General features: G+C 36.4%; 2 protein-coding genes across 6 annotated transcripts in view; both read left to right on the top strand.

Annotated features, from left to right (window-relative positions):
* LOC144438587 (protocadherin Fat 1-like) overlaps window positions 1–6,466 on the top strand; it is a 63,313-nt gene extending 56,847 nt beyond the window's left edge. The window contains exons 27-30 of one of the 5 annotated variants that reach the window (XM_078127674.1): window positions 188–340; window positions 2,294–3,016; window positions 3,426–3,443; window positions 5,731–6,466. In XM_078127674.1, coding sequence (XP_077983800.1) covers window positions 188–340; window positions 2,294–3,016; window positions 3,426–3,443; window positions 5,731–6,350 — 1,514 coding nt within the window. In that variant the 3' untranslated portion in view covers window positions 6,351–6,466. Of the gene's footprint in view, window positions 1–187; window positions 341–2,293; window positions 3,017–3,425; window positions 3,503–5,730 lie in introns of all 5 variants that reach the window. The other 4 variants (XM_078127677.1, XM_078127678.1, XM_078127675.1 and 1 more) reach the window with 4 other exon arrangements.
* Window positions 6,467–13,022: 6,556 nt separating this feature from the next.
* LOC144438925 (transcription initiation factor TFIID subunit 1-like) overlaps window positions 13,023–16,430 on the top strand; it is a 32,594-nt gene continuing 29,186 nt past the window's right edge. Inside the window, exons 1-4 of the mRNA XM_078128152.1 lie at window positions 13,023–13,192; window positions 13,388–13,530; window positions 14,173–14,270; window positions 15,126–15,460. Of these exons, the coding sequence (XP_077984278.1) occupies window positions 13,085–13,192; window positions 13,388–13,530; window positions 14,173–14,270; window positions 15,126–15,460 (684 nt within the window). The 5' untranslated portion in view covers window positions 13,023–13,084. The remainder of the gene's footprint in view (window positions 13,193–13,387; window positions 13,531–14,172; window positions 14,271–15,125; window positions 15,461–16,430) is intronic.

The following is a 16,430-nucleotide window of genomic DNA, read 5'->3' as shown; positions in this document are numbered from 1 at the left end:
CGTGCGCGTGCGCACCTGTGCATGTATGTGCATGAATGCAATTACACTGTGTTCAAAAATATGATTTGTGGTCAATGAGTGAAACTCAGAAAACTACATGACAGATTGGTTGCAGTGAATGGTTGATTTGATGATCCTAAGTGTCTTTCAATACTAATTAAGTCATCAAACTTTGTTTATTTAACAGTAGTACACAACAAGCTGAGTGAACCAGACAATAAGATGCTGAAACAGAATGTTACCTCTGAGGAAGGTCAGGCATACAGAAATGATGGAGCTAACACTAACTTTAGCTCCCTGAGTTCATTACAGTCAGAAAATGATGAGGACATGCTACCTGGTAGGAAATCTGCTATGTATTCATGTGTTGTAGATTGTTTATGTGTAAAGAGCTAACATGATGTTGGGCATTCTGACCGCTGATCTTTGGTTTTGTATTATGCATTATGACTGCTAACTATCCATTGTTAGTCATTGTGACTGCTAACCATTGGTTGTTAGTCATTGTGACTGCTAACCATTGGTTGTTAGTCATTGTGACTGCTAACCATTGGTTGTTAGTCATTGTGACTGCTAACCATAGGTTGTTAGTCATTGTGACTGCTAACCATAGGTTGTTAGTCATTGTGACTGCTAACCATTGGTTGTTAGTCATTGTGACTGTTAACCATTGGTTGTTAGTCATTGTGACTGCTAACCATAGGTTGTTAGTCATTGTGACTGCTAACCATTGGTTGTTAGTCATTGTGACTGCTAACCATAGGTTGTTAGTCATTGTGACTGTTAACCATTGGTTGTTAGTCATTGTGACTGCTAACCATTGGTTGTTAGTCATTGTGATGACTGCTAACCATTGGTTATTAGTTATTGTGACTATTATGTGGGGGTAATGGTCAGAGTTTGGAATGGGTCCCAATTTGTGTCTGTGCATGACATAATGCCTATCCATACAGAGCAACTCAAGAATCCTTATGTTAACTTAAACATAGGCATAACTGCTTTTGGCTCTAACAGACTGCATTTCAATACAAACAGCATTGCCTGTCATTTATGTCAAACCCGTCGTTAAATCAGCTATGAACTCTAGAGAAGTAGTGCTATAAAGCTATTGTATGTCTGTCAGGCTGTGTGTCCCAATGGTGGGGGTGTGGTTGACCTGTGTGTGTGCACGCATGTGTGTGTGACAAAGTGAAAAAAATGTTAGACTGTTGACTGTGTAGTTGGATACTTCAGGTATTTGGAAATTGTACAAAGCAAAGTGATCGTATCTGTTCAGTGATTTACAAGTTAGATCTTAACATGTCTTGTTAGATATCTTGACTAGATAGTAACTTGAGTCATAGAGATTCTTGGCTTGTACTGTATCTTGGCCATGCACAGACTGAATTTGTTCTAACCAGCCACGATAGTGTAATACTAAGAGAAGGGCCTGCAAGTTGTTTTAGTTAAATGACATCATCAAACTGAACAGAAAGATGACAGCATCACAAAGATTCACTATTTAGACAATATCAAGGTAAACTTCTGAAACCAAGCATTTTCAGGATCTTACCAGCACTAAATGAGAATAAACTAAAGAATTGCCAAGTGGCTAAACTTATGTTCCTTCTCTGCTAATGACTCGATGTCATTGTCATTGTGTAGACCATGCCTAATGAGATACACAGCATTACAAATTCCACTTTACATTAATGTTCAAAGTAGATGGTTGTTTAGATGTTGATATGTATTTATTGCTAATAAATGTAGAGAGTGAGTCTTGATAAGTTAGTATCCATATATCCATCCATCCATCCACAGCTGTGTTAACATCCGTATAGCCATCCACTTGAAAGGGTGGTAACATCCACATAGCCATCCACATGTTATAGTATGCATCATCTTGTTACTTGGTGAAGTTTCGCTGTCTTGTCTTGTCTTGTCTTGTCTTGTCTTGTCTTGTCTTGTCTTGTCTTGTCTTGTCTTGTCTTGTCTTGTCTTGTCTTGTTCCTTGGTGAAGTGTCTGTATTTGGTGAAGTGTCTCTGTTGTACTGTACATTACTTGATGTACCGTTTTCCTTATTCTGTTGTCATAATGTCAAATGTCGTAATATGTATATTGTCATTTGTCATGGTGGTACCTGCTTTACAATAATATGTATCATATTTAATACTGATAAACTAAAGTGTGTCTGCTTATTGTCTATCAACTGCACGGTATGGTGTGATTTCATTATATCATAAGTAAGTGTGAAATTGGCTTTATTGTATAACCATGGGTCACTAATTCATTCCATTAACTTCTATTGTGCAGCAACTGCCAAGTCTGACACTGACAAACCCAACCTTAAGTCTTCTCTGAGCCTCAAAGCTACTAAGAATGATAAACATACTTCTACATACAAAGATGCATTACCATCATGTGTGAAATGTGTGCGTTTTAATATGCCACCTCAAATAACCAAGTTTGACACTGAAAGTTTCTGTTCTGAGCAAGACACTCCGACGACTTCAGACTCTGAAACAGGGAAGGTTGAAGACTTCAAGTTTATAGATAGTATTGAGGGCTCTGATATGCAAAATATTAATAACAGTCCAAGTGCCAAAGATGACAAATTGATAAATAAAGATGATGCAAAGATAAACGCTATGCAAAGTGATGACAATGTTGATTCTCTGCTTGTGGTTTCTAATGAAACAAACACTCTTCCATCAGAATTCGAAACTTCTGCCAAAACACAAGTGCCTATAGAACAAATTGACAGTATTAGTAGTGACAGGCCCTCTCAAACTGAAGTTCAGCCACCTGTGTCAGCAGAGTCTGATTTGTCCGATGTAGAGTGTGATATGATTCACAAAGGCCCAGAGAAGGCTGATGCAGAGTGTCAGACAGATGATGACGTGGATGCTGTAGATCACTCTTTCATTGGGGCGGAGGACGCTATGGAAACAACCACGGAATTCCATGACACCCACCAGACAGTGTACATTCATCGAGCCAACAAGCCTAAAGCATTTAAGAAACATAAATCTCCTGGTTAGCATCTATTCTCTATCGCAGTTCTTTTTTCCATCTCTTTACACCTCTTCAAAATGTCACTCATAAGCTTTGTTTTATGCAGGCTTCACTTGAAGCCTAAATAACAAAATATCAACTTATTATTTCAATACAATGCATGCAACAAATAGAATATGACAAACCAAACTATAATGCATCAAAAATTACAAAAATACGTCTGATGTTTTTCTTTTAATTTAATAAATAGAAAGTAATGCTTTGTGATATTTCTTGAATAAATGAGTAAAATCCTCCTACAGTTTGTACCAGATATACTCCTCACATTGACCAAACCTTCTAATTGTGCCGTCTTTCTTTTTTCTCATTTTCTTTACTCCTTGCTGCAATGCTGCATATATCGTTAACATAATTTTTTCTCCGTAAAAAGCACCCCAACAGAAGAAAGGTATAGACGAATCCACTAACACTAGTAACACTGTCTGGTCCCTGTGAAGTTTTATTCGGGTAAAACGATGTGTACAGTGTCTATCATTAATGTGTACAAACATTCTGTTATCTCACTTCCATATTTCTGTATGCTTGTTTAGTTTACATACACTATATGTAATGTCTTGTTACGTATGTTATGCTACTTGTCCATGCATGTGTACCATTTATGTTATACTGGATGTGCTGTAGTCAGTTTGTTTTTCAGGGTTAACATTGTCAGTTATTATGGTTAAACATGCATGTCATTGATTTGTATGACTTGGAAATAGTGTTTTATTTTGCAGCAAGTGGTATTATGGTTGACATGATATTATTTGTACAACTGTGGTAATTGATGTCAGAAATAGATCAACTTATTATACCCAGGATTTAATTCATGTGATTTAATAGTCAGACTACCTATTTTCAGAGCCTTTTTTCTATTTTGATGAAAAAAGGAAGTATTTTGAAACAATGTTGGGTTCGCAGTGTATGTTTCTAAAAAGTCATTAGTTGAATATGATAGATGGGTTACTGGCGAAGGTTTCTAAACTATAGCGCTAGTCTACAGAATCACATGAAATGTTTGTTACTTCATCTGAAGGATGTCAATTGTTGTTTTGAATCACAAATCTATCATTACACCTACAGCATCAAGCTGAATGTGTCACATCCATTACCACAGTTGTTACTGATTTGAATTCTAAGATTTATTTTGTGATATAGAAATGATCATGTAATTGTACGCTTTCCTTATTTATGCCACCTTTCATAGGTGATACCATGTCATGCAATATGAAGATGCTTATGTGGAGATAGCATGGTAACATATTTGGTCATAGCTACTGTCATTTGTACATCTCCATTTCTCTGCTACGGGAGATAAACACATGGTGCCATCACTAAGTATCTATACTGTCAAATCATTGGGTAGTCATTCAGGCTTCAGTCAGCAATGTAACCGCATAAACTTACATCATCACCATATATGGAAAGCCATCACTTACCTTGATACCATATATGGAAAGCCATCACTTACCTTGATACCATATATGGAAAGCCATCACTTACCTTGATACCATATATGGAAAGCCATCACTTACCTTGATACCATATATGGAAAGCCATCACTTACCTTGATACCATATATGGAAAGCCATCACTTACCTTGAAATCAATGCTATTGTATATCCTATGTATAGGAATTACTTGTCATAGCCTACTAAACTAACACTGGTGTTCAAACCCACTTACCCTCCATAGAAATTTGAGTTATTTAAAATGCTAGCCCCCCCCCACTCCTCTCCCCCTATCTACATAGAGAACATAGCCATCAAAATAGCTAGGCAGTCATTCCAACCCACTTACACTACCATACATTGAAATTCGAGAGATATCAAAATCGCTAGCTGTTGCCCCCCCCTTGTTTATACCATACATCAAAATAGCTAGTTGTTGCACCCCCTTGTTTATATGGTATGGTAGCCATCAAAATAGCTGACCATTCCAACTCACTTTGCCTACATAGACAACATAGCCATCTAAATAGCTAGCCAGCCATTCCAACCCATTTACCCTACATTGAAATTTGAGAGAGAGTTATCAAAATCGCTAATCAGCCATTCCAACCACTTGTGTACAAAGACATATGAAAATTATCAAATAGATTATTTGTTACAACTTCCTTATCCAACATGGACAAGAAAGTCGTCATTTGGTAATCTCACTATAAAAGAAAAACCCAACTCACTTCCCCCACATATTGGTAAATAAGTTTTAATATAGTTGATACGCCAAAGCTATTTACCTACTAATCAGTCATATGGTAGCCATTAAAATCACTTGTAGTCCAAGTCTCCTCTCGTAGTGACTCTGGATTCTTTTTGCTAGATGAGAGGATACAAATGTTACTCATGGCTTCCATAAATGGTGAAAATGCTGACTGAGCATGTAAGTTTTGCTATTCAAAACAAATGTTTTACACCAATTAAAAAAAAATTTGTTGTGTGTTATTGCTTTTTCTAACTTCTGAAAATTTGATGATGGCGCAAGATATCACTGAAAAGCAGTTATTTCTAATGTGACAGCTATAACTGGCTTTTGTACAGATTGTGGACTTAAGGTGTGTTGTATACTTAGTGATGGCAACCATGAAAATATGCTATATAAGCCGCACGAATGCCTTGCTTAAATGTGAACAAGAGATAATAAAGGATGTATCTATTTCATTGATTAATGTCTGGAGTGTGCTTTGTTGTATTCAGGTTACCACTGGGATTGTACTGATTGGATGCCGCCAGACAATTTACCAGAGATTTCAGAATTACCACAGTATGAAGTTCCAGAATCTCCAACGAATACAAATGACTTTGTTATTGAAGATGAGTATGTGGGAGAAGAAACTGATTATCCGGAGGATCCCAGCGATATTGCATACCCACATAATGCTGAAGACTTCCAGAGACAGTTGGAGAATTACCCTCCCCCTCCTCCACCCCCTCCTCACCACCCTGAGGACAATTATGGTAGCTATAGACATAGGGAAAACTTGTACAGCCAACACCCAAGTCAGTATTTACCAAACCATAGTTATAGTAATTCACAAACTTCACAAGATATGTATGGCCCGCCACCTGGTTACCATAGTAACCTCCCTAGTCATCAGGGTGATGAATGTTCACAGGTTGATTATGGCAATGGTAGTGAATGCAATGCTGACTATGAACACTCTGTGTCCAATATGGATAATTTGTCTATCTCAGTCTACTCCACAAACGCTTCTTGCTCTGACGTGTCGGGATTGTGCGAACCTGACTCAGAAATGGGCTTGAGTGATTATGAGAGTGGTGATGACAATCTTTCCAACTTGCACACAGAGGTTTGATTCACAGGGTATTGCACATTTCCTACCAGTGTTGTATTCATCATGTAAATAGTGGGAGTATTTGTGAGTGACTGGGAGAGAGAGAGAGAGAGAGAGTGTGTGTGTGTGTGTGTGTGTGTGTGTGTGTATGTGTGTGTGGGAGTATGTTGGAGTGTGTGTGCATGCATGCGTGCATGCGTGAGTGAGTGAGTGAGTGAGTAACTGTGTGCGAGTGTTAGCGTGAGTGAAAGTGTGAGTACACAGAAATCTAGCCAAATTAGACTCTAAGTGTCTTGTCTATTACCACAGGTTTTATCTAATCTGTTTATATAGTAGTGTTGTATACATTTACTACCTTGAGTACATCTACCTTTTTTTCATGGTTTTACATGTATCATATTTGTCTTGATAGAGTATTAAAAGTTTTGGTCTAGGACTAGGACTATGTTGTCTGTATACAAATGAACAAAGTTTGAAGCTGCCTGAGAGGTGGCTAATTCTTGAATAAAAACACTGTTATTAGCCAAATTTACCTTTTACACTAAGTGTCTTCAAAATCAAAAATACTTCCCTTTGAAACATATTTTTCAAGTATTTCCATCAAGTAATGTATTTCTTAGAATATTTCTCAGAACTGGAAGTGTTTTTAAGGTTGAGTATTCCTCGCATATGAAATGGTTATGTCAACAACAGAACTATCCAGAACTGATAATTTTTTGTTTTAAAGAAACGTTATTTCGGGAACACCAGATTGATTATCTTATGTGAGCATTTTCACTTTATTTCAAACTTTAATTGCTTTTATTTTTTGATGGTGCTGATTGAAAAGTTGAATTTTCCGTGAAATAATTCAACGGAAATGTAACATTAGAAGCAAAAGTAGCTCAGTCAGTCTGAAAGAATATGTATGTTTTATGTAGTGATAGTGCGTAATTTATTTGTGATGAAATACCTTGATGTATAAATGTGCTAAGATGTAAGTGTTTAGTGTCTTATTTTATGTGTGTGTGCACATTTCCACGTTACAAGAAAAAAATGAAATAGCTAGAAGTTTATTGTACTGTTTTCAATAATTATTGACTTAAGAAGTCCAGTGAAATATGAAAGATGTTTATAGCATTATTTTATTGTATGATTTGCAGGTTGTCTCTTTTTTTTGTCTTGTAGATGTTATATATATGTAGCACTAGAAAGATGGACTTATGTAGAGAGAATGATAAGAAGGACAGATGATATAAATGCCTGTCAATGTAATATGCAATTTGATCAGTTTATAGTTACTTATGCCAGATAGCAAACAGTATTATGATTATAAAAAAAAAAAAACCCATACGTTTTCGAGTGATTCTTTTGAGCCGATGTTAAAGAAAATTACTTGTAACTTCTGATAGTGCTAGTAATTTTCAGTGTTGACTTTCTGGAGATATTTTCCACTTTTGATCCATTATTTACAGTCATTGATTTTACACAGTTTAGAATATATACATGTAGTTATCCCTCAAATACAATGTAATTATTATGTGAAATAATGGCTGAGGAGATACTGAGGTCAAAGGTCATTTGTAAATTTACTTGTGATAGACAGCTACATTGTATTACTTTTTGTATAATCCATAATAAAATTGAACAGTTCTATTTGAGTTTTAACTGGTTGGTATGTGCTGTTTGTGTTTTTAGCTCCCAACGGGCACTGCTCGGAAGGGACTGGTTGGTATGTGCTGTTTGTGTTTTTAGCTCCCAACAGGCACTGCTCGGAAGGGGGTATTACAAATGGGTTCTATCCGTGCATCCATTCGTGTGTTTACACTTGTATGTCTGGCATTAACCAAATGATTTCAACCAAACCTGGCACAAAGGAAAACATGCTATGTGAGACACGCATGTCATTTTGTTAGCACAACTGAACTTGTTCAGTAGTGCTATAGGGATCGCCCGGCGTCTGTCTGTCTGTGTGTGTGTGTGTGTGTGTAAACAACTTAAAGTCAAAAACCGCTGAACCGATTGCCACGATATTTGGTGGGTCCATTACTTTGGGTGTCTAGTTGGGAAATTGTTCAAATCAAAATGATCGCATCACAGGTGTGTGTGATTTGGGTCAAAAAATGTGATTTTTGGTCAAAAAACTTAAACTCAGAAACTACTGGGCAGATTGGTGCGAAATTTGGTGGGAACATTCTTAAGGGGGTGTAAAGTAAGATTTGTTCATGACGGGATGATTCCATCAGTGATATGCAAATTAGGGCTAAAAATGTGTCTTTTTGGTTAAAAATCTATAATTCTAAAACTACTGAGCAGATTGGGCTGAAATTTAATGGGAATGTATCTAGGGATGTATGGACGAAGAAATATTAAGCATACCATGATTCCATGAGTGATATGCAAATTAGGTGTAAAAATGTTCATTTTTGGTCAAAAACTTATATCTCAAAAAGTACTTGGTCAATTAGTCTGAAACTTGGCAAGATGTTTCTGAAACTGTTATTCTGCAGATTTTCTTAAAAACATTTTGACAAAATTGGCCCTAGCGACCATGACCACACCCTTTAGCAACAACCAAATGGCAGTATATTTTGGTCAAATAACAACATCATCTGGTAAGCAAGTGAGTAAACATTCAAAAAATGTATGCAAATACCCTAGCAACCATGACCACGCCCATAGCAACAGCCAAACGGTGGTGTATTTCACAAAGATAACAATAGGGTTTAATAGATAATTGAATAAACATCCAAAAAATGTATGTAAATTTGCATAGCAACAAGACCACGCCCATAACAACAGCCAAATAATCACGTATATTGCAAAGATAACAACAGGAATAGAAAGACAGATGAATAAACATTCAAAAAATGTATGCAAATACCCTAGTAACCATGACCACGCCCATAGCAACAGCCAAACGGTGGTGTATTTCACAAAGATAACAACAGGGTTTAATAGACAATTGAATAAACATTCAAAAAATGTATGTAAATTTTCCTAGCAACAAGACCACGCCCATAGCAACAGCCAAATGATCACATATTGCAAAGACAATATCAGGAATTCATACACAAGTGAACAAAAACATACACAAATGTATGCAAATATATCTAACAACATGACCACGCCCATAGCAACAGCCAAATGATAGCATTTATCGTAAAGATAGCAACATGGTTGGATAGGCAACTGGATAGTTATTCAGCAAATAAACACCTATTGTTAGCATAGACTAGCATATGGATAAACATTTTTAAAAACTACAGTTGTGCTACAACGCCATTGGCGGTATTTTTTTGTGACTGAATCAAATATGGTTCTGAATGGCAGCCATATTTGTTATTTTACATTATCATGACTATGCATCAAAAATTTAGAGGTGCAGTGACTCCATTCAAGTGCCTACACCAATATTGTCAAATATGAGCTTTCTTGTAAGACCTTGACCCTTGATCTTGAAAGTTCTTCAAGGTCAAATAGCCACATATGGGTTATCTTACAAGACTTTTGAATAAAACTTTTCAAGTGATAAGATGACTGGGTTTGACTGTGAGGCATATGCAAGTCACTTAATTTCATAACTTTGACCTAAATAGTAGAATGGCTGCCATATTTGTGATAGAAAAGCATATTTTGCTTGTCATCTCTTAAAGTTTGATACATATGGATAAATTGAAGTGTCTATACCCACATATTATCAATGATGAGCTCTTGACATTTTCCTTTGTGAAATGACTGAAATTTTCTTTCTGCGTTAATGCAAGAAGTTGAAGACCTAAATATCTATACCCCAAAGGTCAGCTTTGTTTTTAGACTTTGACCTCCATATAGAAGGTCAAATAGCGAATTGGTCATTGAAGGTCAAATAGCGAATTGGTCATTAAATTATGAAGGTTTGTATTTAGAGACTATTCAGATTTACACAATCACTTTGCCATAAAACACACAAGTTGGTGTGTGTGTGTGTGTGTGTGTGTGTGTGTGTGTGTGTGTGTGTGTGTGTGTGGGTGCTACGTCTTGTAACTAGGTGGTGTGTGCTTTTCTGAGTTTGGCTGGTTGGTGTGTGTTTGAATGTAAAAATATGCTATTTCTCTGTTCTTTTCATATCTCAGTCTGATCTACAATGTAGTTGCTGTGCCTGGTTTACAATTTAGGGTTTTGTTAGTGGGCAAGACATGGCCCCTATGGATTTCAGATAAAACCTTTATTTCCACGTTTCAAGTTTTACAAAGAAAGTTCTTCAGGATACTAAAAAAAGAACAGGTAATCGAGGACAGATACTCATTAATAAGTAAAAAATGCAGTAACAGATAAGATTGGCAAAGGAACAGTAAAATTATGTAAGTTAAAAGATGGAAACCAGTGACTCCTCTAAAAGTATATTGAAATCAAGTTAAAAAGGGCTGGTGAAATGAGCACAGGGATACAAAGTTACGATGAGAAACAAACTCCAATCATGATTGATTTTAGAAGAAATGGGAGCCTGCAAGTAACTTTGATTTCTTTAAATTGTATTAGAAGAAAGAACAGTAAGATGTGTCGTGTAGATTATTTAGGGATGTATAGATGTTGAAATATTACACATAACGATCTCAGTGATATGCAAATTAGGTGGGGAGGGGGCGTAGGAATGACCCATATATGTCTGTCCATTGACAGCCAAAATCTCGACGCTATCAAATGCAACTCAATTTAATCAAACTTGATGTACATGCTAAAAGGTAAATATGCATGTTACTTTTTTTTTTACATCAGCAATCAATATGGTATTAATATTTGTCATGAAATCAATGTATTTACTCATGTAACTCATGAAGGTGAAAACTCAGAGGCTCCACTCAATTGTCTGAACCCAGATTACGTCAAGTTTTATCAGAGTGAAATCTATCTGTACAATCAATTTAGTCCAACTAGTTAACAAAGGCGATTCGTACACTTTGACGACCAGAGCTGTATCAGAGGTAAGCTTTATTTTTATACTTTGGTGACTTCTATTATCATAGTCTAATAGTATACTGCTCTATATTAAACTTTGAAGTTTTGTCTTCAAATTGTAATGGAAATCACTGCAGCAATTTGTAATACGATATTGGTATAATTGTTAGTTAATTGATAGTAATGATATCATAATCCAAAGCCTGATTTCAGCACTATCAGTAATCTGTAAGATACGCCGCGTTGGGCGCCCTCATCGGCCGTATATCCGTCATATTTTGTGTAACAACCACGAGAGGAAACCATGAAGCCAGATCCCCGTGCGAGACGTATTTCATGAACCGGTGGATCCAAAAAAATGCTGTTGTTATAACTGTTATAAAACAGTCTGGTTTACTTTAAGGTAGTAGAAATTAAAGTTACAATGTTCTTGATCCTCAAATGCGTCATGACATACAGATCGATCAATTTTCTGATATACTAAATCTGAAGCTATGCAAATCTCCCCTAGAAAATAATATAGTAACGACTTTTATTTTCAAAAAAGAAGAAAAAAAGGGTGATCCTGTTAGGACAGGCCAAATCTTCCAAGGGTCCAAAATAAAACTAAATAAAATACTAGGAATACGTTCAAAAAACAAGTTACATTTGTAAAACTGACGAAGATAAATGACATGCACAGATGGCTTTCATCATCGCATCAAAAAATTAATAACGTTTTAACGTAAGAAAGATAAGTTTACATATTGCTGTATAAATTGATTTATGCTGTGTTGACATCCTGAGGAATGATACACGTTTCATAAATTCCAGATAAATATTCACAAAGAAAACAAAAAATGATTTGTAGTACACAAAGTAGTCTATTTATTTACAATGTAAATGGTGTTATGGTAACAACATTGTAGTATTACATGTAAAGACCAAACTGCAATAATTGTAGCGTTAGTTTTGATCTTGAGTTTATTTTGAGTGTGTTTTGAGCTTTTTTTCGTCGAGGGGTTTAATCTCATTTGTTTTGAGGTTAAACGTCGGAACAAAAACAACAACAAAAATCCCAACAAACTCAAGATCAAAATATGGGCCATTTGGAAAATGTAGTCTTTACTGGGAGGGTGTAACTTTGGCTTTATATGTAATCATCGGTAGTGTGGGGGATCAATTTGAGAAAACCCATGTTCAAGTCCAGAACATCGCCCCATATATGGGTAAGCGAGTAGTGTAACGGATTGGACGGATCAAAGGTATAAAAACAATAGATAGTAATGTCATTCTGACGTAGAGGGCGCAAAGAATGGGAAGATAGCAGAGATTGAGAATGTTTAGTTTTTGCTAGACTACGATTGTTTTTTGTCTTTGATAAACTGCTGATAAGACGTACCTACATAAATGTCTTCATTAAAAATCAATACCATTATTAATATCCAGCCAATATAATAATTGTTTCCTTTGATGTATGTGTAGTGTTATTTGAATACACTGTCTAGAAATGCTGCAGACCGGATACGGAAACTGGCTTATGATGTACAAAACGCTGCACGCAAACGCTGCGTTGTTTACGAATTGCTAGTAAGCTGGTCCGTGTTGTGTTTTTGCGCGAGTTAATTTCCTTCAGGCTTTGAGTGTGCTCTGAAAATCAAAGATGTAGACTTTTGGTATACTTTTCTCATTGAAAGCGCAGATATAGCATTACTATTGCACACTGGTGTTCTAATAGTATGTTAGTCAAGGCTTGTGTTTCTATCGTTTTGTCTCGATATTTGGATTCTACTAGACGATCAGTATAATTTTCGGACACTACAGGGTACATTCGAAATCTAGAAGACTAAAGAGCAACAATGGATTCCGACGACGAGTACGACGAGGGTCCACGAATGTCCCTTACTGGTTTCTTATTTGGTAATATTGATGAGAAAGGAGAATTAGAAGAGGACATTCTAGATCAGGTATATAGTACTACAACTACTAGTCTACGCAAGTAAAGGTAGTGTGAGAAGTCGGTCACTAAGAGAACTCGGCCAGTAATGAAAACTAACATAGTGTGTATTACTTCAGTAATCAGTAAATATATAAGCATATTTGATGTAAAAGTTTGTTGTAAATGGACGGCTAGATAAATGTCTGTTGTTACATTGTTACAGGAGTCAAAACGTCACCTGTCTCAGTTGTCACATCTTGGAGGTATTGGAAATCTAGTTCAGGAAATTGCAGCTGATGCTGAAGACAGAGAAGATGAAGATTATGATGATAGTTCAACAGATGACAAAGGTATGTATGCTTCCGAGTATACTGTACATACATACAAAGCAAACATACCTGTTTTCATTAGCCTCTTCCCATTTGGAGCTATAAACATGGCTTCCAGCCAGCCATGCATGTTCCATCTGTGTCTAGTCAAACACTCAGAAGTATGTTTCATTCAAACCTGACTCAAGTTAGCATAGAAATGTTATTTGCTTCCACAACCTGGATGTTCCTGGATGGGTCTTGAAGTGTACACTAAGGAGTTGCCTCATTGCAAACATTTCAAATCAGGAACAAGACTACACACATAGAACCATCTCCATAGGCTTGTAACAAGACCTTGGATCTATGCTCGGAAGGTTGGCAACAAAAACCAAGGATGATAGTACCTCTTGGACAAGCCCCCGACAACACATTTGGAGCTATGCAACCTATGGTCACTTTTAAAGTTACCAGAATTGCCAGGAGGTCTAGCAGCTAGCCTACCATTGTTACACCATAGCAATACAATGTAGTTTTACCTTGCGATTTTTCAGCCAAAATAAATGTGATTATGGCTAAATATTTAATGTGAACTCCAAGCAACTGTTATGATAGCCATGATTACAATTGTCTTGTTTGTATCTACATTGTATATGGCACTTGTTTTGTATTTTATAGATGGTCCTATAGGGAAGGATAGCAGTGCTGTTGATTACTTTGATATTAATGAAGCATTGGATGAAGATGATGAAACCAGATATAGGGATGCAATGAACAAAGTTACTCTACCAACCTCAGGTAAATCTATCAGTGTTTCCGTATGAACTGATTTCTGGAAAGCAGTTGGGAAGATTGTTTTGTTACCCAAGAGATGTTTGTAGGTGTTCTTTTGAGGAGAGATGAACTTACACATCAATGACCGGCATTGTACAATATTTTACCCACAACTCTTGCTGACTTGTATTGATTAGATTGAGGTGTGTTTTGTCAGTAACATCCCCATCCAGTTGATGAAGAAGCTTTGACAAGATTTAATATAGAAGTTAAACATGATTATTATGCTTACTATGTAAGAAATATTGCTTATTGAGAAGTTATAACATGAGGAACATCCAAGCATCCCTATCAAAGAGGGTTTTGGAAAGATATTGTACAGTGTACAAGACCAAACATTCTAACATAGAAGTGAACAAAAGCAACCACTACCACAGACACTTATAGCAACTGTTCAATCAAAGTGTTTTTGGCCAAACAAGTGTGATTATGGATATGTCTGACAAGATGTTAGAAAAAACATAATGAAGATGTCTGAACTACTTACATTTTTTGTAACAAAGACAGCTATTGGGAACTATTAACATGAAAATGACAGTGAATGAAACAATTTTGTGCACTCATGATCAGTCATATTTAAGAAATGTATATGCTTTGTAATACCATGTTGGCCCTGACAACCGATCAGTATAACCTGGTTTGAGTGTGAATGCAGGTATATATGTGGAAATAAGAGATGGGAATGCAGTTGTATAATGAACATCATGAAGTCATGAACACAAAAGGAGACATGGTATTAGTAGGATATACAACTCGGCACCTACACACCACATTCTATATCATCCTTTACTTATTTCATTTGCATCCTCTGGTTTTCAGGTGATTCAGATGAGGATTATGATGAAGATGAAAGTGAATCAGGCATGGGAAAAGACAAAAGTAGCAAAGAGTCACAACTGATGCCACCACCAGCACCATCATCAGGGTATCATGAAGATAAGTCATTGAGTAGATATGATAGTAAAGATGATGAGCTAACAAGTAGAGCTACAGAGTCTCTACAATCAGAACTAGCTGTACTGACTTCACAATCGGACTCAAAGTCAGCTGTACACAAGGAGACAGAATCTACACCAAAGGCTGCCTCTGGTGATAGTGAGAAAAAGAAAATGCCAGATGTGACAGAAATGTTTCCAGAATTTAGACCAGGAAGGGTAAGGATTAGAAAATGATATGATTATATCAGTTCTATTATGATTTGTGATTCAGTAGATATGGTTCTTAGCTGGAAAATGAATGTCATGTCAAGTTCTTGGTTCCTCAGAGAAAATCATAATGGAACTGTTTCCAATTACATTAGGCAGTACACATACACATACACATACACAGAGTGTGACAGGCACACACACAGACACACCTTCACACATCGTCACATATTGACACATAATTACATACTACAAATTGTGTGACTTGCATATTTCTACTATTAACTGTAGGAAAAACTTCATATACAACTGAAACGTATGTAATATTTATTTATTTAATTTGGTATTTTTTGTGTCCTATAAGCCAGAGGGCTGGATGTGGCTCTTTTTTGTAAATTTTGTTTAAGTACATTATAATTTGATAAGTCCATAAAGGGCACCTTAATAAACAAAGATATAACACATAACATAACTAGACTTACTCACTTAGATAACAGTTTTGAACTGTGTACCAGTAGTAATCATTCACAATTTGGGTTATATACTAGTACTTATTGTTAGTCCCCGCTTCATCCGGGACAGGGACTTATGGATTGGGTTCCATCCGTTCATCCGGAGCCGTTTCTTGGAGATGCCTGGACCGATTTTTTTCAAACGTGGTACAGGGGCAACATACTATGGCATACATATGCACGTCAATTTGTTTCATGATACGATCCAATATGGCCGCCTAGCAGCCAGTTTGTTTGTGAATTTTCCCTGTCCAAAGCCATAACTCAGACATGCTTGAACAGATCTCATTCAAAGTTGGTATTAGGACAGTATTCTATGACATACATGTGCATATTCATTATTTTCGTGATACGATGCAATATGGCTGCCTGGCAGCCATTTTGTTTGCGAATTTTCCATGTCCAAAGCCATAGCTCAGACATGCTTGAACAGATCTCATTCAAAGTTATCCTCACCCTAAAAACCA

Source organism: Glandiceps talaboti, chromosome 8 (genome assembly GCF_964340395.1).
Source record: "Glandiceps talaboti chromosome 8, keGlaTala1.1, whole genome shotgun sequence".
In the NCBI taxonomy this organism is placed as follows: domain Eukaryota; kingdom Metazoa; phylum Hemichordata; class Enteropneusta; family Spengelidae; genus Glandiceps; species Glandiceps talaboti.
The sequence above is the reverse complement of the archived record's forward strand: the minus strand, read 5'-3'. Positions and strand labels throughout refer to the sequence as shown.